Source organism: Homarus americanus, unplaced genomic scaffold (assembly GCF_018991925.1).
Source record: "Homarus americanus isolate GMGI-L3 unplaced genomic scaffold, GMGI_Hamer_2.0 scaffold19065, whole genome shotgun sequence".
Lineage (NCBI taxonomy): Eukaryota > Metazoa > Arthropoda > Malacostraca > Decapoda > Nephropidae > Homarus > Homarus americanus.
The window spans coordinates 842,053-863,597 of NW_024757463.1; the positions used below are offsets into that span (position 1 = coordinate 842,053).

At 42.1% G+C, this 21,545-nt stretch overlaps 3 protein-coding genes across 3 annotated transcripts; 2 read left to right on the forward strand and 1 right to left on the reverse strand.

Moving 5' to 3' along the window:
• Positions 1-3,728: 3,728 nt before the first annotated feature.
• On the reverse strand, positions 3,729-9,933 carry LOC121857484 (5'-AMP-activated protein kinase subunit beta-1-like). Its single transcript, XM_042353557.1, has 6 exons — positions 9,797-9,933; positions 8,077-8,280; positions 5,818-5,981; positions 5,334-5,581; positions 4,747-4,871; positions 3,729-4,078 (listed from the first exon to the last, which is right to left on the reverse strand). The coding sequence occupies exons 2-6, from the start codon at positions 8,266-8,268 to the stop codon at positions 3,929-3,931; spliced, it is 879 nt and encodes a 292-aa protein (XP_042209491.1). The 5' UTR covers positions 8,269-8,280; positions 9,797-9,933; the 3' UTR covers positions 3,729-3,928.
• A 945-nt stretch (positions 9,934-10,878) lies between these two features.
• LOC121857524 (protein tumorous imaginal discs, mitochondrial-like) lies at positions 10,879-13,819 on the forward strand. Its single transcript, XM_042353609.1, is given in 6 exon segments — positions 10,879-11,062; positions 11,512-11,729; positions 12,122-12,355; positions 12,743-12,911; positions 13,145-13,276; positions 13,777-13,819. Coding segments are annotated over 6 exon segments (951 nt in total). The 5' UTR covers positions 10,879-10,887; the 3' UTR covers positions 13,800-13,819.
• A 933-nt stretch (positions 13,820-14,752) lies between these two features.
• Positions 14,753-15,614, forward strand: LOC121857534 (protein tumorous imaginal discs, mitochondrial-like; the record flags this gene model as incomplete). The annotated part of the gene is made up of 2 exons (XM_042353617.1): positions 14,753-15,008; positions 15,418-15,614. Coding segments are annotated over 2 exons (420 nt in total), but the record flags the coding sequence as incomplete, so codon positions are not given.
• Positions 15,615-21,545: the final 5,931 nt, after the last annotated feature.

Sequence of the window (21,545 nt, forward strand, 5' to 3'; positions counted from 1 at the left end):
GACAGCCTGTATTAACATAAAACTCTATATTCAAGTCCACAAAATTCATGACATTTTTGTAGCAATCATTTTTTAAATACCATTGCTAGATAAACACATGCCAGTACTATTAGGAAAAGTTGTATATAAGAACAGCAAATATCTAAATACTGTATGTTAATTTAAACAAGTCTTCTGCTTGACATGATCAAACAACTAATTTTAACCCAGAGTTTGACATTTCAGCATTGGCTACTATAAGAAAATGACTGCCCAAGGATGAATTTATATATATATATAACCAAGAGAAGAGTACAGTTAAGAGGTGTTAAAGTTCATCAGCCCCATAACACCAGGTACTATATATGAACCCTAACCATTATTTACCAGACAATGGTACCATATATCTGTAAGTGATGAAAGAATATATTTAAAACATGAATCAAAACTACCAACCATTTTACTCAAGATAAAATATCAAAATATCTCGTCAGAGTTGAGCAAAACTTATCAAATATTTACGTACAATTTCAACAGAGATTGAAGAGTTTCCGTGAGATAATGACAACACCTTGACTATAACAAATGGTCTACCACCACTGTACTACTTTACCAAGATGATTTACTACCCGTGTTAATGTACGTACTTGTGACAAAACTTACGTCAAGTGTAAATAAAGACAGACGTACACAGTTGACACAACTACTGATGCACAAATTATAGTAAATGAGAGTTCATCAATGTTCAACAAAGCTTATATAGTGAAGATGAAATTTTAAGCACAAAGATGATAAGTTTAACCTTTGCTTACTACTGTACTGTAAATAACATTATTAAAAAGGCTGATGAAACAAAATGGAGAATTATTATGAGTGATATTTAACCAACACCAAATGTCTACACTAAGGCCATGGTAGAAGAAATTTACATCTTAAAGGCAGATAATTATAACTTGTGTTTAATAACTATAAAAGTGGCATTTGTCACTTGTCTTTATTTCAGCTACATTCATGGAGTTTGTTCAAGTGGTTTTATATTGATGTATATCACTGTATTCAAGTTTATGTGGCACATTTACCTTCTGTTAAAGTCATTCAAACATTTATTGAATTCTGTTTTTTTCATGCAGAAGTTTATGACGTTTGAGATTACTCCTCCAGGTGAAACATTTTCCACATTCCTCACATTCAAACTCCTTTATACCACTGTGTCCAAGAATGTGTGTCTTGAGATCTCTCTTCCAGGTGAAACATTTCCCACATTCCTCCATCTAATGAACTATATAGAGATGAAAGTCCATTACATCAAGGGTCAGTTAGATGTTAAACCTCCATCTAATGAACTATATAGAGATGAAATTCCATTATATCGAGGTTCCGTTAAAAGCCAAACCCCCATCTAATGAACTATACCACGAGAGATGACCATTATAAACAGGTTACATCGACTAACTATAAAGGTGACTGTAGAAATGAGATACAGGAACTTTAAGTAATATTTAATAGCTGTTAATTCATTATTATACAGTACAGTAGTCTAGTTACAGTCAGAGGTACAGGCCCCTGTAGCTGTCAAATCATCAGGTGAAATAAACTAGGGTGTCAAATCATCAAGTGAAATAAACTAGGGTGTCTAATTACAAAACACCTTAGATAATATCAACTGTAGTAATAAATCAATATATTTACAACTTTACAACACGATTCACTTTTAGTCGCCCGAATAAACCGGAATTAATCCCTTTAAGTTACGTCTCGAAACTAATATAAACACGACATAATACAAATATTTACTCCACTTCCCGAGCTAGTGTAGCCTCTATATACATCTGTGTTATGTTTATTAATGTATATAAACAGAATTATCTATGTTTATATGGTTTAGTCAATGTATATGAACAGGTCAATTACACATCTGTTTAAATATCTCGGGGTCTATCGATGTATATAAACAAATTCCCGTATAGGTGTGATTCAAAAGGTCCCGGACTGGCTCCACACGGCATACCACTCGGACTGGCTCCACACGGCCTACCACTCAGAGAAATTATGTAAATGTCCAGAAAAATGTCAGGTCTGTCCATGAGACTGCCAAGCGGTCGGACCTCTAGTATGGAAATGTTAACTGGATTACGACTGACAATCCACCTGCACGCACTCTCTCCTCTGAATAATTGTCTGGTGAAACACAACATACCAGAGGCCCCCCCCCCCATCCCCCTCCAGATCAGGCCCCTGTGAGTTCTGGCTGTTCTCCAAGATATAGTTATACCTCAAGGGGAAGATCATGGATGGAGTGGTGATCTAGGACTGCATTGAGGACTCTAGTGAGTATTTGAAGGATGACTAAAGTTTCTCTGTAATATGAAGCCAGACCGGGAACTCTTGGATCACACTTCATACATCTGTACTGTACGTTTATTTAATTCTATAAGTACAAAATATACATCATTTATGTTAGTTAATAATACCAGGGTGACGGAATTAATGATAAATGTGACATAATGTTGCAGTATCGTTCGCTGTGAAAATGAACCAGTACGCCGCTCGTCAGTCGTTAGTCGTTCGGCGGTTGGGGGGGTGTTGTTAGTTAGTTCGTTATGACCTCTAATATCCGGTGTTAGTACGGTAGGAAACTGTAGTAGTGAAGAAAACCCGACATGTTTGGTAGTACAACACTAGATCTCACCCTTCTCAAACCTGTCCAGGGATTAAACCCTGGACACATTTGAGACACACACACACCACCCTACCTCTCCTGACCTTAATAAATCAGTTCCTTCCTAACAAACAACAAATGATTCTCAATAGCTCACATCACTACAAGTTCAAATTTTATAATCTATTAATTCTCATCAGATGGTATTAAAAGTTCAAGTGTATTCTAGTTAGTAAATATTTAAAACAATAAACTCAAATGTACATAAATTCCAACAGGTATATGGAACAGAAATTCACCGTACACAAATTCTGACAGATCAACGGTGCCAAAGATTCCAATATACAATAACTCCAATCTATAAATGCCATTAAAATTCCACTGAACATTTTAATAAGCAAAAATTCCACCTCAATTGTGCAAAAAAATTCCAATCTATAAATGCCATTATTAAACATTCCATTGAAATTCTTAATAAGCATAAATTCGAAAAAAAACCCAAAAATCACAGCAAATTAATTCTTCCTGACCTTAATTCTAAAAGATATATACAAGGCAATATTTACTTGTGATCACAGAGCATTAATAAATTCCCTGGACATTAATAGTGGTTAATAAATGATCATAAGTCACTGTACACACTTAAATGGATCCGAATTACCACTTATGGACTCGAGTCAATCTATAAATGAGGGGGGGGGGGAGGAGTCTGTTTTTCCACGCACTGATTAATGTTCGATCGGTTGGCTGGATCCAAATAGCACAGGTCGCGGTTAGCTGTCAGGGGGTAGGGGGGTGATTGGCTAGTCGATCGCAGTTTATTTCACCTGATGATTAAATATTTTGGGTTAGATTAGGTTAGGTGAGGTTAGATTAGGTCATGTTGGGTCAGATTAGGTTAAGTTAGGTTTGCAACAGGTTAGATTGGATTAGGTTAGGTCATGTTAGATTAGATCAGGTAATGTCAGGTTAGTTTAGGTCATATTAGATTAGGTTAGGTCAGCTCAGGTTAGATTAGATGAGGTAACATCAGGTTAGTTTAGGTCATATTAAATTAGGTTAGGTTACATTAAGTCAGGTTAGATTAGCATTAGGCATGGTTAAGTTAGGTCAGCATTATGGTGGTCAATCATCAGGTGAAATAAACTGGGGTGTCTAATCTCCAGATGTTCCAAGACTCATATTGGCCTGGAGTGTTACTTAGACTCTCATATATCGCCCAGATGTAGAGGCACCAATGGCATGTAGACTGTCAGATTGCGCCCGGCCGTAGAGTCGACGCCGTGAGAGCTACTCAATGGGACGGTAGATGAGAGTCGTGACGCACTTCTTACGGTAGCGGTGAGATGTCGACAGGACCATCATGCCGTCTCTGATGCTGAGCGCGTACATGTGGTTGAGCATGACGTGATTCGGCTCGGGGAGAAGCGTCGGTTCGCACTGCCGAGAGAAGCTTGATTTGTTTAAATGCACCGTTTAGGGTAGAGGCATGGGGGCGGGCGGGGTGAGTGTGGTTTGGGGCCGGGGGGGGGGTTGTTCTGCTTTGTATGAGAGAGAGAGGCTAATCTTCAGGTGAACCAAACTACAGCAGACAGAAGAGTGTGACAATAAATTAATTAATACAACTAATTAATGGAACAGATAGTCATAGAACACCTTTCAATTCTACAATACTTTATAATTAATTTTAAAGGCTAATAAATTCTAGTAATAAACATGCATTAAACCTCTAAGAACCATTTTATTTAATTACAAAACCAAGTGTAAGTCTCAATCACTATATAATTAACTCTTAAATGTTTTATCTTATTGTACAACAGATGATTTAGTTAGTTAATGATCTACAGAATTGAGTAAAATAGGTTCTACAAACACGTCGGAAGATTAAATAAACAATAGTGAGTAAATGATGATTGTGGCAAAACTCATTATCATCGTCACTATCATCGTTCTACGGCCAATTTCCTCGTTTGTTTACGTTCTCTGCCGTGACCCGGTGTCAACTATCCGTGCCATATGGTAGAAATTATCGCATAAGAGAAATAAAAAAAAATAAAAATTACCACTTACGGGGCTAATGAAAAACGACAAATAAATACCCGACTTACGGAAATGGGCGTGTCCTTGTTTAGAATGACTTGCAGGAGATGTGGGGGCAACACCGGGGGTCCACGAATCTTCTCGGACTGTTGGTACTCGGGAATCTCTTGACTAAACTCCTCCCGTTTATCTTCTGCGGGAGAAAGACGATATGTGGTGGTGAAGTGTGTAGGGTTAGGTCAGCATTAGGGTATTTAATCTCTCAAATTCAGTCTCTCTGTATGTCTCTCTCTCTCTCTCTCTTTTTCTCTCTCAATCTCTCCCCCAAAATAACCTAACCCCACCCTTCGTCTTAACCTAACCCCACCCTTCGTCTTAACCTAACCCCACCCTTCGTCTTAACCTAACCCCACCCTTCGTCTTAACCTAACCCCAGCCTTCGTCTTAACCTCTTACCTTAGGTCTTAACCCTAACCCCACCTTAGTCTTCGTCTTAACTAACACCCTAGTCTTAAACCTTAACCCCTTACCCTTCGTCTTAACCTTCGTCTTAACCTCGTCTTAACGTCTTAAACCCTTCGTCCACCCTTCGTCTTAACCTAACCCCACCCTTCGTCTTAACCTAACCCCACCCTTCGTCTTAACCTAACCCCACCTTCTGTCTTCTCCTTGTTGCCGGACTGATTACCAAAGGGCCGTTCCTTCTTGTCGTTGGGGTCACGGAGCAGCGCGTTCTCAAACTCGTCGAAGTCGCTCTCGTTAATGGTAATGGTGTTGTTTTGGGTCCCCACTTCGTTAGTGCAGGATTTCTCGTTCTGGTTCATTTTCCACTCCCCGTCGACCAGGAATTTGTACTCGTGTTGGCCTTCTGGGAGGTCGACGATTGCCACGAAGTCTTTCTCACTGAAACGATGGGATATGATTCATGTAAACAACCCGCCTTTAGTAATTTTTTTTTGCGGGAATTATAGAATATTGATTGGTGGTTATATTATGTTAGGTTATACTGTATCAGGTTAGGATAGATTAGGACAGGTTAGATTACGGGATGATTAAGCTTAACGACCAAACGGGCTACAACTCCAAATCGTCACGTAATCAAAACAAAAAACACCCACAAAAATCGACCATTATCGTACCTCTTCACCATCTGGATTGGCTGCCACTCGTTGAACGTCCCGGCGATGGACACGGTGTTTCCTCCCCCGCCCCACTTGATAACGAACGGCAGCATCTTCTTGTTACTCTGCAACAAGTTTGGTCGAGATCTGATCGGCACCGGGTCTTCATTCTCCTTTCCTTCCTGTGATCGTGAAATGAGTTTAATCTGGGGTATTTGAGGGGTGCTTTTGACCCATTGTGTATTAGTTGTTGATGGCATAACAGTGTGACCAGAACATGTATTTGGGCAGCCCGTTTACTTCTGACGGGTCATTATCAACAACAATTAAAGTTCACGTACAAACCAAGATGCGTCATACACATATGTTTGTCGTATTTGTAAACAAGAACAATAATATCCCCTTTTTGTCAAGAAAAAGATATTTGATGCAGGATTGACGTCCACCTTATTATATTGCTGTGAATCCTAATTAAATGGTGACATTACACCTCTGAATAAACTTTGTATGTGGTGTAATAAACAATTAATAAGTGTCAGGAAAACAGACCAGCAATGATTTATAGATGGTGGACCTGTTATATGCCCTCATGATAGCTAAGCAGCGTGAATCTTTCTCGGGGATATGGACGGAAATAAGTGAAATGGTAGACGATCCACTCGTCCGTACCATCAATGCTGTGTGCCCACGTCAATATATGTACGCCGTCTTTTATTTAGTGATATTAATGATGTTTCAACAACCTTACACACGCTGAAACACAAACTCAAGTATAGTAAAATTATACAAGACTATCAATACAAATTTTGACGTTCATGTAATCTATAACACAAAGACAAAGGTGAATGAGCCAGAACGAGTATAATGGACACAGATGACAGCTTGTGGTCGTTACCTCGGTGCAGAGGACGAACAGACTAGACAGAACCCCATGTCTGTCTGCACCACTGGAGAGATTGTGTCATGTGGTGTTATTCAATCCCAATGGCATGTTGTTGAAGAGTTCCCCCCCACCACTCCCGATAGATGTACGGCATTATAGTACCTCAACTATATTTTCTATCTGTAAGAATGGATTATGAAGCCGTCTGTCGTGCAGTTCGTCGAATACTTCACGCATACTGTATATAGTTAGGAGTCACACAGAGACGCCATTACCCACAAGTATTTCATTTTTTTTTAGTTTATTTTGTAGTTAATTTTTTATTTTATTTACCCGTGATTTTCCTTTGTTTTAGTGTTACTTGTTGAATCGGTGAACTATTATTATTATTTGGTGTTTTAAAGAATTTGAATCATTTGATGTACAATTTTAGTGTAAACTCTGTGTTAATAATTTGTGGTTAATAAAATATCTAGCTCTCTCTGGGGCCTGTCTGTGGGGTCTGTCTGTGGGGTCTGTCTGTGGGGTCTCTCTGTGGGGTCTCTCTGTGGGGTCTCTCTGTGGGGTCTGTCTGTGGGGTCTGTCTGTGGGGGCCTGTCTGTGGGAGTCTCTCTGTGGGAGGCCTGTCTGTGGGGTCTGTCTGTGGGGTCTCTCTGTGGGGTCTCTCTCTGGGGTCTCTCCTGTGGGGTCTCTCTCTGTAGGGGCCTGTCTGTGGGGCCTGTCTGTGGGGTCTGTCTGTGGGGCCTGTCTGTGGGGTCTCTCTGTGGGGCCTGTCTGTGGGGAGCCTGTCTGTGGGGTCTGTCTGTGGGGTCTGTCTGTGGGGTCTCTCTGTGGGGCCTGTGTGGGGTCTCTGTGGGGTCTGTCTGTGGGGCCTGTCTGTGGGGTCTCTCTGTGGGGTCTCTCTGGGGTCTCTGTGGGGCCTGTCTGTGGGGTCTCTCTGGGGTCTCTCTGTGGGGTCTCTCTGGGGGTCTCTCTGTGGGGGCCTGTCTGTGGGGTCTGTCTGTGGGGCCTGTCATGGGGTCTCTGTGGGGGTCTGTCTGTGGGGTCTCTCTGTGGGGTCTCTCTGTGGGGTCTGTCTGTGGGGTCTGTCTGTGGGGTCTCTCTGTGGGGTCTGTCTGTGGGGTCTGTCCGTGGGGTCTCTCTGTGGGGTCTGTCCGTGGGGTCTCTCTCTGGGGTCTCTCTGCGGGGTGGGTAAAATTTCCTGCTCTGGGGTGAATAAAATTTTCCGGGTGTGTTTATATTGTGAAGGGATTAATATGATGAGTGTATGATTAACCTAACCTAACCCAACCTAATTTAACACAACCCTAACCTAGTCTAATTTAACACAACCCTAACCTAACCAAACCTAACCAAAATAACACACACACACACACACACACACACACACATACCCTGGTCACGTCAGGCTTTATGACCACGGGCTCTTGCTCCTCCTCGGACGGCTGCTGCACGAGTACCTTCTGGCCCTTGTGTTTATCGAAAGTAAAGGCCTGGCCGTCGATCCTCCCAGGCGAGTATGGGGGGTAGGAGTCCCCGGGTTTGTTCCTGGTCCCCCGTTCGCCCGACGATGCGTGGTTTCCCATGGCTTAAGGCAGCTGTAAATAAAAGAATAATTAGACCAGTTAAGTGGAGCCTCGTTATAATGGAGTTTACTATTTTATATATTATGAACCTCGATATAATGGAGTTTCCCCTTGCCTCTAGTTCGTTAGATGGGGGTTTCACATCTAATGAACCTCGATATAATGGAGTTTCCCCTTGCCTCTAGTTCGTTACATGGGGGTTTCACGTTTAATGAACCTCGATATAATGGAGTTTCCCCTTGCCTCTAGTTCGTTACATGGGGGTTTCACGTTTAATGAACCTCGATATAATGGAGTTTCCCCTTGCCTCTAGTTCATTACATGGGGGTTTCACATCTAATGAACCTCGATATAATGGAGTTTCCCTTGCCTCTAGTTCATTACATGGGGGTTTCACATCTAATGAACCTCGATATAATGGGTTTCCTTGCCTCTAGTTCGTTAGATGGGGTTTCACATCTAATGAACACTCGATACCTAATGGAGTTTCCCCTGCCTCTAGTTCGTTAGATGGGGTTTCACATCTAATGAACCTCGATACTCATCGGGTTCCCTGCCTCTAGTTCGTTAGATGGGGTTTCATCTAATGAACCTCGATATAATGGAGTTTCCTTGCCTCTAGTTAGATTTAGATGGGGTTTCACATCTGTGAACCTCGATATCGTGGAGTTTCCCCTTGCCTTTAGTTCGTTACATGGGGGTTTCATCTAATGAACCTCGATATAATGGGTTCCCTTGCCTCTAGATCGTTAGATGGGGTTTCATCTAATGAACCTCGATATAATGGAGTTTCCCCTTGCCTCTAGTTCGTTACATGGGGGTTTCACGTTTAATGAACCTCGATATAATGGAGTTTCCCCTTGCCTCTAGTTCGTTACATGGGGGTTTCACGTTTAATGAACCTCGATATAATGGAGTTTCCCCTTGCCTCTAGTTCGTTAGATGGGGGTTTCACATCTAATGAACCTCAATATAATGGAGTTTCCCCTTGCCTCTAGTTCGTTAGATGGGGGTTTCACATCTAATGAACCTCGATATAATGGAGTTTCCCCTTGCCTCTAGTTCGTTAGATGGGGGTTCCACATCTAATGAACCTCGATATAATGGAAAATTTATTACAATTGTTCTATGTATCTAACTTTATTTAAACAGTATCTCTACCTATCTATCTAGAGTTGTATGAAAATAAAGCAAAATACAATATATTATCCACAATACAACACCTAAAATACAATAATCACAAATAAAAAATAAAATAAATATAAGACTGAGTTAAAATAATGTCAAAGTTCAAGGTTTAAATACTAATTAACCTTTGTCCTAAATACCTTAATATTCCGAGTGATTATAGTCAATTATAGTTGAAAATTAATTATATTAGTTGCCATTATAGTTAAATATAGTTAATTAGACTACAGAGATAAGATGACATATATACATACGAGGTCATAAAATAATTCCAAGGAGACTCAGCCCAGATATATTTTACCTTGTTTTAACGTTATTTAGCCTTATTTGACTAACTTACCTGGTTAATTAACCTTGGGGGAGTTGTATTAATCCCTGGGAAGGTGTAGAGAGGATGTTACGTCAATAGGAAAAGAATTAATGGCAGAAATTAACACACGAGACGATAGTACTCCGACGCGTCTTCCCCCCTAAGATGTTAATGTTAAGAGTACACAACGAACACGACGACGCATCTAATAAATATTCGATAAAAAATATTTATTGATAATCTTAAAATATATTAATCTATAATCTTTAATTGAATTTATATTAACTTGTTTTAGATTATATTAATTAATTCACTGCAAACAAGGCAAATCATTGCTTTATTTTCTTGTATGTAATGAATAAAATGTTAATAATTCACATGAAGTACATTGATATAGAATTTATATTTATATTTATATTTATTTATATTATATTGATTTAATTATTAGATTTAATTGAAACAAAATATAGGTTTGAGGTATGATTCGTGGTATAATTTTAGCATTAAACGTTTACTCTTCCTCCTCTCTGTTTTGATCTTCATTGTCGCTTCTGCTGGGAATTTATTGGCCCGTTTTCCCTTAAAAAAATTATTTCGGTTTATTCTATATTTATTTTAGAGAACTAATATATATATATAATCTCTATGTTCTCCTAATTATATTTATTTATTTTTATAGTTATTAATAGTAAATTTTGTTCTTAAATTTGCTTAATAACTGATATTAAACATTTGTATTGAGGAGATAGCTTCTGGCATGTCATATATGAAACACATAAACAATAAACTTAGTAAACTGTATGTATATATGTATGTATAGATGTATATATGTATTTATGTATGCATAGATGTATTTATATGTAAATAAATCCCTGTACAAGCTGATACACACACCTGTTGTCTCGTATTACAGCAGGGAACTAGTCTTATCAACATTCATTTAAGCACAAAAATATTTATATCACAATACGTTAAATAATAAGAAAAAATAATTTAACTGAGATAAAATTATTTTATTTGGTCTTATTTATCGCTTATTAACTCTAAATTTATTATAATATTAAAATATATTAAAAATATTTGGTTAATGGTGAATGTTTCCTCAGCTGTTGGACAACAACATGGCGGCCGGCGTGATTAACCTTCGCCACTTAGCCGTGGTTAAAACCCTTCATAACCCAGCTTTAACCTGTCAAATAAGGCTGTTTAGGACATCAACCGTTAGCTTATACTTATTATGTAAATCATCACCAAAAATGGGACGTGTTAAACTACTCGGAGGCTTAATTAACGCTGGTGAGTTGAGAGGTGTGACTCAAGTGACGTCGTCTGCTCCCAACTATAATATAAATTACGTAATATTTCCTCTATAACCTCATGTCTTATTATTATCTGCTTGTTAAGGGTTGTTAGTCATTATAGTGAGGTTATTATGGTGATTTGGTAGTTAGGTGAGGTTGTTATGGGGTTTAAATGGCTAATTAAAGGTCGGATTTAAAAACCTAATCCAGGAATTTCGTTTATTTTTTAATATTTATTTTATTTTTTTCTTGGGTTTTTTTCTTCAGGTGGAATAATTTATTATATTTCTTATAATTACTATATTTAGGCATATGTTAGTAAAGAACGTATTATTATTATTATTATCATTATTATTATTACTATTATTATTATCATGATTATTATTATTATTATTATTATCATTATCATCATTATCATCATCATCATCATTATGTTCACCACAGGCAAACTGACCAGACCCCAAGGCAGTCTACTCCACTTCCACACGTCGTCACGGCACGGCCAACGCGACTACTACGACATCCTAGGGGTGTCTCGGAACGCCTCGCTTAAAGACATCAAGAAAGCGTACTACCAGTTAGCCAAGAAATACCATCCAGACGTCAACAAGAATGATCCCGGCTCCCAGAAGAAATTCACCGAGGTCTCAGAGGCTTATGAGGTTAGACGACGGGTGTTTGTATTTTTTTAGCGACGGATATTTTTGTATTTTTTTAGCGACGGATATTCTTGTATTTTTTAGTAACGGATATTTTTGTATTTTATTTTTTGCGATTTTATTTTTTCGATGTTTTTATTTTATCTTGGGATTGATAAATTTTTTGTGTGTATTTTATTATAGATCGTATTATTTGGTATTAATTATAGCTTTCATAAAATGTATGTATAAGCCTGGGTCATTAATGTAATCCTAACTCATATAAATCCAAATCCCCCAACTCCATATTTATAAAATCCAACTCGCATAGTCGTCAACTCATATTACATCAAATCCCAACTCATGTCGTCAAATCCCCAACTCATATGCGTCAAATCTCCTTATGCGTGCCGCAGGTCCTCGGCGAAGAAGCGTAATCTGACACAATGGGCCACACGACAGAACAGATGGGTAGGGCGGGCGGAATGGGCGGAGCGGGGAACCCATTCCAATCGGGGTGGAACTATCAGACGACCATCGACCCAGAGGAGCTGTTCAGGAAGATCTTTGGTGATTTCCGCCGATCAGGAGTGGATATGGGAGATCAGGATTTTGCAGAGTCGGCGTTTGGCTTCGGCGCTGCACAAGAGGCGAGTCGAGTGTCGTCGTTTGTGTGTTTTTCCTGATTGGCTGTGATAATTGTGTGTGTTCTGATTGGCTGTGATAATTGTGTGTTCTGATTGGCTGTGATAATTGTGTGTTCTGATTGGCTCTGATAATTGTATGTGTTCTGATTGGCTGTGATAATTGTGTGTGTTCTGATTGGCTGTGATAATTGTGTGTGTTCTGGTTAACTGGCTGCGTCGTTTACCTGGACAAGAAGGCATTTAGGGGTTAATCATCACCAGGAGAGCAATTAGTCGGAAAGTGTAATCCATAGGTTGAAATAAGGTTATGAAAACAAAACTTACGCTGTGTAAATATCATTAACATAACACCCCGTCCCCTCGTCCCTTCAATAACTCTGCTCCGAACAGATAACGATTAATTTGACTTTCTCGCAAGCGGCTCGTGGCATCAACAAAGACGTGACTCTGAATACCGTCGATATCTGCCCCAAATGTACAGGGAGCCGATGTGAACCAGGGACCAAGGCAATTAGGTGTCAGTACTGTAATGGAACTGGCATGGAGACTATTTCAACAGGTGAGGTGATTAATTTAGATGGGTATTTAATTAGATGTAATTAATTTGATAGGGGTAATTAATTTTGTGAAGTATGAATAATTTGAGAATTACTGTATATAAAAATGACTACTACTACTACTACTATGGAACTACTACTACTACTACTACTACTACTACTATTACTACTACTACTACTATTACTACTACTACTACTACCACCACCACCACCATTAACACCAAGCTTTCCACAGGGCCGTTCGTCATGCGTCAGACTTGCCGTTATTGTCATGGAACACGAATGCACATCAAATACCCGTGTTCTGAGTGTGAGGGCAAAGGTCAGACCGTACAGAGGAAGACCGTCACCGTGCCTGTACCAGCGGGTATGTAAACAATAACAAAGCAACGACTGTACGTGCATAAAATTTTCATATAATGGATTTGTCTCTCTGCTGTTTGGTGGGGTTTCGTAGCTAACTGACCCTCGATATAATGGACTTTCATCTCTATATAGTTCATTAAATTGAGGTTTCACATCTAATGGACCCTCGATATAATGGACTTTCATCTCTATATAGTTCATTAAATTGAGGTTTCACATCTAACGGACCCTCGATATAATGGACTTTAATCTCTATATAGTTCATTAAATTGAGGTTTCACATCTAACTGACCCTCGATATAATGGACTTTCATCTCTATATAGTTCATTAAATTGAGGTTTCACATCTAACTGACCCTCGATATAATGAACTTTCATCTCTATATAGTTCATTAAATTGAGGTTTCACATCTAACTGACCCTCGATATAATGGACTTTCATCTCTATATAGTTCATTAAATTGAGGTTTAAGCACAAGTTTATGATATTATTTATTACAGGCGTTGAGGGCGGACAGACCTAAGATGACTGTCGGCGGAAAATGTTCGCATCAGCGTCCTTAAGGCGACTTCACTTCCGGCGGGCTGACGGCGTACCTACGGACCACGACCATCTCTCTGGCCCAGGCGGCTCTCGGCGGTGCAACCAGGATACGAGAAATTTCACGAGGACATTACCACGTTGGGTCGCATTAGAAAACCTCCCTATAGCGGGCCTCTCTCCCCGTGTTTATTCTGTAGTTTAGGGTTCGTCTTGCTCACCAGCTGTAGTATTAGTCCGCCAATACAGTAATCGGTTTTACGGCTTAAATTCCTTACCATTTTAGTAAATATCAAGAAGGTTGTGCTATTTAATAATTTTAAAAGTTTTATAAAAATTTTTTTAGTCAATTTAACAATTGTTGAACATAATTGAAGTACAGGAAACTAGTTTTTTGCTCGCCAAACAGCCACTCAACACACCAAGCTTGGCGTCAGTTTGTTTACAGGTTCAGAGGAAGGAACATCTTGTTTGAGACTCTCTTCAACATTAACGCTTTTTTCTGTGTTTCCAGTCAAATTATTGGTAATTTTGAAATATATTTTCCATATTGATAATATATAATGCAGTGCAGTGTAGATTTAAAGAAAATAATCTTGAATTACACCAAGTGAACTAAAATTTTATGGGTGAAATGGCGGCATGGGGTGACTTCTCTTCCACCCCAATGCCTTCTCTTCTCCCTTCTCCTCCACCCCCATTCTAATTCCCATCATCATCAACCAGGAGCCTTCTTCCTGCACACCTCAATGTAAGTGTACTTTACTGCATTTATTTTTAGTCTGTATGTAATTTTCGGTGAGCTGGAACCAATTGCCCAAAAACCAATTGAAACAATGTTTTCGGTAACGAATTTTTCGGTTAACGAGCAACCTTCTGGAACGAATTGTGCTCGTTAACCGAGGGGCCATTGTAGTTCATTAGATGGAGGTTTAACATCTAACAGACCCTAAACCGACATCATTTTCTCCCCTCCAGATCCCCCAAGGCACACAGTCTCACACCAGAATCCGTTTGACGGGTAAGGGGGTGAAACGGGTCAGTTCCCACGGCTACGGCGATCACTACGTCAACATCAAGATCAAGATCCCGACCAAGCTGACCCAGGAGCAGACGGCCCTCCTGACGGCCCTGGCGGAGCTGGAGATGGACACCCCGGGGACGATAAGTGGCATCACCTACGCCAAGGACGGTGTGTATGATGGGTCCTGTTGTCTAGTGTGACGTAACCTAACCTAACCAAACCTAAACTAACATGTAATATTTGTTAATTTAATATATGATATACAGACATAAGGGAGTATATTTTGAGACACCCTGTACATATGTGTGTGTGTTGTATGAGCCACCCTGTATACAACCGTTTATCCTCTGAAACAATATATTATGGATTATTTCTTCATTTAAGGTGATTTTTGTATTAACTTAGCCCTGTGTACATCAGTTTGCATCAGTGTACATCAATTTGCGTCAGTGTACATCAATTTGCATCAGTTCTCACGAGTCGTCTATAGTGCCCACAGAAGTGTACTTAGCTTGACTAGAGACAGACCAGAGTTAGTGTGTGAGTGATTGGTAAACAACTTCTCATGACCCCACAGGAAAGAAGAGGACGTTTGAAGAGGAGACTCCGCCTCCTCAACCCCCAGGAGATCGTCAAACCGCGTCTCCTAGTGGGTCTCGGTTCTCCGCGGCCTCATCTGAACGCCAGAGCAAATCAGATGAGGGTTTATTGACCAAAATAAAACGAGCGATATTTGGTTAGGGTGTGTATGGCGTCTTGTTGTTATTGTCGACGGTTAAATTATGCACGGTGTTTGTTGTGTGAGGAGTGTGTGTGTTTTGATTGCGTATAGGTCGGCAGTGCATGTACAGGGTGTCTTATAGTTCACACACACACATGTATAGGGTGTCTTATAGTTCACACACACATGTACAGGGTGTCTTATAGTTCACACACACACATGTACAGGGTGTCTTATAGTTCACACACACATGTACAGGGTGTCTTATAGTTCACACACACATGTACAGGGTGTGTTATAGTTCACACACACATGTACAGGGTGTCTTATAGTTCACACACACACATGTACAGGGTGTGTTATAGTTCACACACACATGTACAGGGTGTCTTATAGTTCACACACACATGTACAGGGTGTGTTATAGTTCACACACACATGTACAGGGTGTGTTTATAGTTCACACACACATGTACAGGGTGGTTACACACACATGTACGTCACACACACACATGTACAGGGTGTGTTATAGTTCACACACACATGTACATATAACACACCACATGTCTTATAGTTCACACACACATGTACATGGGTGTGTTATAGTTCACACACACATGTACAGGGTGTGTTATTGGTCACATAGTTCACACATGTACAGGGTGTGTAGTTCACACACACATGTATAGGGTGTCTTAGTTCACACACACATATGCAGGGTGTCTTAGTTCACACACACACATGTACAGGGTGTCTTATAGTTCACACACACATGTACAGGGTGTGTTAAAGTTCACACACACATGTACAGGGTGTCTTATAGTTCACACACACATGTATAGGGTGTCTTATAGTTCACACACACATGTGCAGGGTGTGTTAAAGTTCACACACACATGTACAGGGTGTCTTATAGTTCACACACACACATGTACAGGGTGTCTATAGTTCACACACACATGTACAGGTGTCTTATAGTTCACACACACATGTACAGGGTGTGAGTTCACACACACATGTACAGGGTGTTCATAGTTCACACACACATGTACAGGTGTCTTATAGTTACACACACATGTACAGGGTGTGTTATAGTTCACACACACATGTACAGGGTGTTAGTTCACACACACATGTACAGAGGTTATAGTTCACACACACATGTACAGGGTGTCTTATAGTTCACACACACATGTACAGGGTGTCTTATAGTTCACACACACATGTACAGGGTTTATAGTTCACACACACATGTACAGGGTGTTTTATAGTTCACACACACATGTACAGGGTGTCTTATAGTTCACACACACATGTCAGGGTGTTTATAGTTCACACACACATGTACAGGGTGTCTTATAGTTCACACACACATGTACAGGGTGTCTTATAGTTCACACACACATGTACAGGGTGTGTTATAGTTCACACACACATGTGCGGGTGTGTTATAGTTCACACCACATGTACAGGGTGTCTTATAGTTCACACACACATGTACAGGGTGTTATAGTTCACACACATGTACAGGGTTGTCACAATGTACAGGGTGTATAGTTCACACACATGTACAGGGTGTTTATAGTTCACACACACATGTACAGGGTGTCTTATAGTTCACACACACATGTACAGGGTAAGTTCACACACACATGTACAGGGTGTCTTATAGTTCACACACACATGTACAGGGTTTATAGTTCAACACATGTACAGGGTGTCTCAAAGATAGTTTCAAGCTACCTAAACTGAGATGTCAAAACCCATCTAATGAACCATATATCGATGAAAGTCCATTATATCAAGGTTTCACTACAGTATGGCATCGAAAGCTCCACCTCTTACCATCATTCACGAGGTATTTTCAACTATAAATACCCAATCACAGTAACCAATCAGCATATCCCAATCAAGACCCAATCAATGTGTGACCGCAGGGTGTGAATCTACAGGCTGTCCCATATTATTGTGATTGTGTTTGATGTTCTTGTAAAATTATGTTAAGCCAAAATTACTTATGTTAGGTTGTGTGTGTGTGTGTGTGTGTGGGTGCATGTTGTGTGTGTGTGTGTGTGTGTGTGTTTGGTGTAGGTGGTGAGTGGGTGTATGGGTTGAGTGTGTGTGGGGTGGGTGCATGTTGTGTGTGTGTGTGTGTGTGTTTCTGTTTGGTGTAGGTGAGTGGTGTGTGTGGGTTGTGTGGGTGGGTGCATGTTGTGTGTGTGTGTGTGTGTGCATGTTTTTTGGTGTGGGTGGTGAGTGGGTGTGTGTGGGTTGAGTGTGGGTGGGTGCACTGTGTGTGTGTGTGTGTGTGTGTGTGTGTGTGTGTTTGGTGTGGGTGGGTGGGTGGAGGTGTATGTGGGTTGAGTGTGTAGGTGGGTGCACATGTTGTGTGTGTGTGTGTGTGTGTGCATGTGTTTGGGTGTGGGTGGTGGTGGGTGTGTATGTGGGTTGGTGTGGGGTGGAGGTGCATGTTGCTGTGTGTGTGTGTGTGTGTTTCTGTTTGGTGTGTAGGTGGTGGGTGGGTGTGTATGTGGGTTGAGTGTGTGTAGGTGGGTGCATGTTGTGTGTGTGTGTGTGTGTGTGTTTCTGTTTTGTGGGTGGTGGTGGGTGTGTATGTGGGTTGAGTGTGTGGGGTGGGGTGCATGTTGTGTGTGTGTGTGTGTGTGTGTGTTTCTGTTTGGTGTGGGTGGTGGGTGGTGTGTGTGGGTTCCCAGTGTGTGGGGCGGGTGCATGTTGTGTGTGTGTGTGTGTGTGTATGTTTCTGTTTGGTGTGGGTAGGTAGGTGGGTGTATGTGGGTTGGGTGTGTGGGTGGGTGCATGTTGTGTGTGTGTGTGTGTGTGTGTGTTTCTGTTTTAGCGGGTGTGTGGGTGGTGGGTGGGTGTATGTGGGTTGGTGTGTGTAGGTGGGTGCATGTTGTGCCATGTGTGTGTGTGTCTCTGTTTGGTGTAGGTGGTGAGTCTGGGTGTATGTGGGTTGGTGTGGGGTGGGTGCATGTTGTGTGTGTGTGTGTGTGTTTTTCTGGTGTGCGGTGGTGGTGGGTGTGTATGTGGGTTGAGTGTGTGGGGTGGGTGCATGTTGTGTGTGTGTGTGTGTGTGTGTTCTGTTTACGGGTGTGGTGGGTGTATGTGGGTTGGTGTGGTGGGTGCATATTTGTGTGTGTGTGTGTGTGTGTGTTTCTGTTTGGTGTGGGTGGTGGGTGGGTGTATGTGGGTTGGAGTGTGTGGGGTGGGTGCATGTGTGTGTGTGTGTGTGTGTTTCTGGTGTGGTGGGTGGGTGTGGGTTGGTGTGGGGTGGGTGCATGTTGTGTGTGTGTGTGTGTGTGTTTCTGTTGCAGGTGTGGGTGGTGGGTGTGTGTGGGTTGAGTGTGTGGGTGGGTGCATGTGTTGTGTGTGTGTGTGTGTGTGTGTGTTTTTCTGTTTGGTGTGGTGGGTGGTGGTGGGTGTGTGTGTGTGGGTTGAGTGTGTGTGGGGTGGGTGCATGTTGTGTGTGTGTGTGTGTGTGTGTGTGTGTGTTTGGTGTGGGTGGGTGGGGTGTGGGGTTTAGAGTGTGTTAGCATGTGTGTGTGTTTCTGTTTTGGTGTGGGTGAGTGGGTGGGTGTATGTGGGTTGAAGAATGTGCTGGGTGGGTGCATGTTGTGTGTGTGTGTGTGTGTGTGTGTTTTTCTGTTTGGTGTGGGTGGTGGAGTGGGTGTATGTGGGTTGGGGTGTGTAGGTGCAGGTGCATGTGTTGTGTGTGTGTGTGTGTGTGTTTTTCTGTTTGGTGTGGGAGGTGGTGGGTGGTGTATGTGGGTTGAGTGTGGGTGGGTGCATGTTGTGTGTGTGTGTGTGTGTGTTTCTGTTTGGTGTGGGTGAGTGGGTGTATATGTGGGTTGAGTGTGTAGGTGGGTGCATGTTGTGTGTGTGTGTGTGTGTGTGTTTCTGTTTGAGTGTGTGAGTGGGTGGGTGTATGTGGGTTGAGTGTGTAGGTGGGTGCATGTTGTGTGTGTGTGTGTGTGTGTGTCTCTGTTTGGTGTAGGTGGTGAGTGGGTGTATGTGGGTTGGTGTGTAGGTGGTTGCATGTTGTGTGTGTGTGTGTGTGTGTGTGTGTTTCTGTTTGGTGTGGTGAGGTGAGTAGGTGGGTGTATGGGTTGGTGTGGGTGGGTGCATGTTGTGTGTGTGTGTGTGTGTGTGTGTTTCCTGTTTTGGTGTGGGTGGTGGTGCCTTGGGTTGGTGTGTGGAGGTGGGTGCATGTTGTGTGTGTGTGTGTGTGTGGGTGTGGGTGTATGTGGGTTGTGAGTGTGTGGGTGCATGTTGTGTGTGTGTGTGTGTGTGTGTTTCTGTTTGGTGTGTGGTGGGTGGGTGTATGTGGGTTGGTGTGTGGGTGGGCATGTTGTGTGTGTGTGTGTGTGTGTGTGTTTCTGTTTGGTGTGGGTGGTGGTGGGTGTATGTGGGTTGGTGTGTGGGTGGGTGCATGTTGTGTGTGTGTGTGTGTGTGTGTGTTTCTGTTTTAGTTATGGGTGAGTGGGTGTATGGGTTGGTGGGTGGGTGCGTATGTTGTGTGTGTGTGTGTGTGTGTGTGTCTCTGTTTTTGGTGTGGGGTAGGTGTGTGGGTTGGTGTGTAGGTGGGTGCCACATGTTAGTGTGTGTGTGTGTGTGTCTCTGTTTGGTGTGGGGTAGGTGGTGGGTGTATGTGGGTTGGTGTGTAGGTGCATGTTGTGTGTGTGTGTGTGTGTGTGTTTCTGTTTGGTGTGGGTGAGTGGGTGTATATGTGGGTTGGTGTGGGTGGTGCATGTTGTGTGGACAATGTGTGTGTGTTTCTGTTTGGGTGGTGAGTGGGTGTGTATGTGGGTTGGTGTGTGTGGGGTGCATGTTGTGTGTGTGTGTGTGTGTGTGTTTCTGTTTGGTGTGGGTGAGTGGGTGTGTATGTGGGTTGTGAGTGTGTGGGTGCATGTTGTGTGTGTGTGTGTGTGTGTGTTTCTGTTTTACACACGGGTGTGGGTGGTGGGTGGGTGTATGTGGGTTGAGTGTGTGGGTGGGTGCATGTTGTGTGTGTGTGTGTGTGTGTGTGTGTGTGTTTCTGTTTGGTGTGAGTGAGTACAGGTGTATGTGGGTTGAGTGTGGAGGTGGGTGCATGTGTGTGTGTGTGTGTGTGTGTGTGTGTCTCTCTGTTTGGGTGTATACGTGGAAGTGAAGTGTTAGGTGTATGGAGTTGTGGAAAGAGTGTGTAGGTGGGTGCATGTTGTGTGTGTGTGTGTGTGTGTGTGTGTCTCTGTTTTTGGTGCAGAGTGATGGGTGGGTGTATGTGTGGGTTCAAACTGTGCCAGAGGTGGGTGCATGTTGTGTGTGTGTGTGTGTGTGTGTGTGTCTCTGTTTTGGTGTGGTAGGTGGGTGTATGTGGGTTGGTGGGTGCATGTTGTGTGTGTGTGTGTGTGTTTCTGTTTGGTGTGGGTGGGTGGTGGGTGTGTGGGTTGGTGTGTGGGTGGGTGCATGTGTGTGTGTGTGTGTGTGTGTGTGTGTTTGGTGTGTGGGTGTATGTGGGTTGGGTGGGTTATGTTGTGTGTGTGTGTGTGTGTGTGTGTTTCTGTTTGGTGTGGGTGGTGGGTGGGGTGTATGTGGGTTAGCAGGTGTGTAGGTGGGTGCATGTTGTGTGTGTGTGTGTGTGTGTGTGTGTTTCTGTTTGGTGTGGGTGGTGGGTGTGTATGTGGGTTGAGTGTGGGTGGGTGCATGTTGTGTGTGTGTGTGTGTGTGTGTGTCTGTTTTGGTGTGTGGGTGTGGTGTGTGGGTTGGTGTGTGTAGGTGGGTGCATGTTGTGTGTGTGTGTGTGTGTGTGTTTCTGTTTGGTGTGGGTGGTGGTGGGTGTGTATGTGGGTTGAGTGTGTGGGTGGGTGCATGTTGTGTGTGTGTGTGTGTGTGTGTGTGTGTGTTTGGTGGGTGGTGGTGGATGGGTGTATGTGGGTTGTAGTGTGGGTGGGTGCATGTTGTGTGTGTGTGTGTGTGTCTCTGTT

What these genes read in the sequence shown, in the direction of transcription:
- LOC121857484 (XM_042353557.1), bottom strand. Translation starts at nt 8,268, where the DNA reads ATGGGAAACCACGCATCGTCGGGCGAACGGGGGACCAGGAACAAACCC. An exon ending in CAACAAGGAGAAGACAGAAG is followed by an intron (nt 4,872 to 5,333) that starts GTGGGGTTAGGT and finishes TTTCTCCCGCAG; the next exon opens with AAGATAAACGGGAGGAGTTT. An exon ending in ACAAGGACACGCCCATTTCC is followed by an intron (nt 4,079 to 4,746) that starts GTAAGTCGGGTA and finishes TTCTCTCGGCAG; the next exon opens with TGCGAACCGACGCTTCTCCC.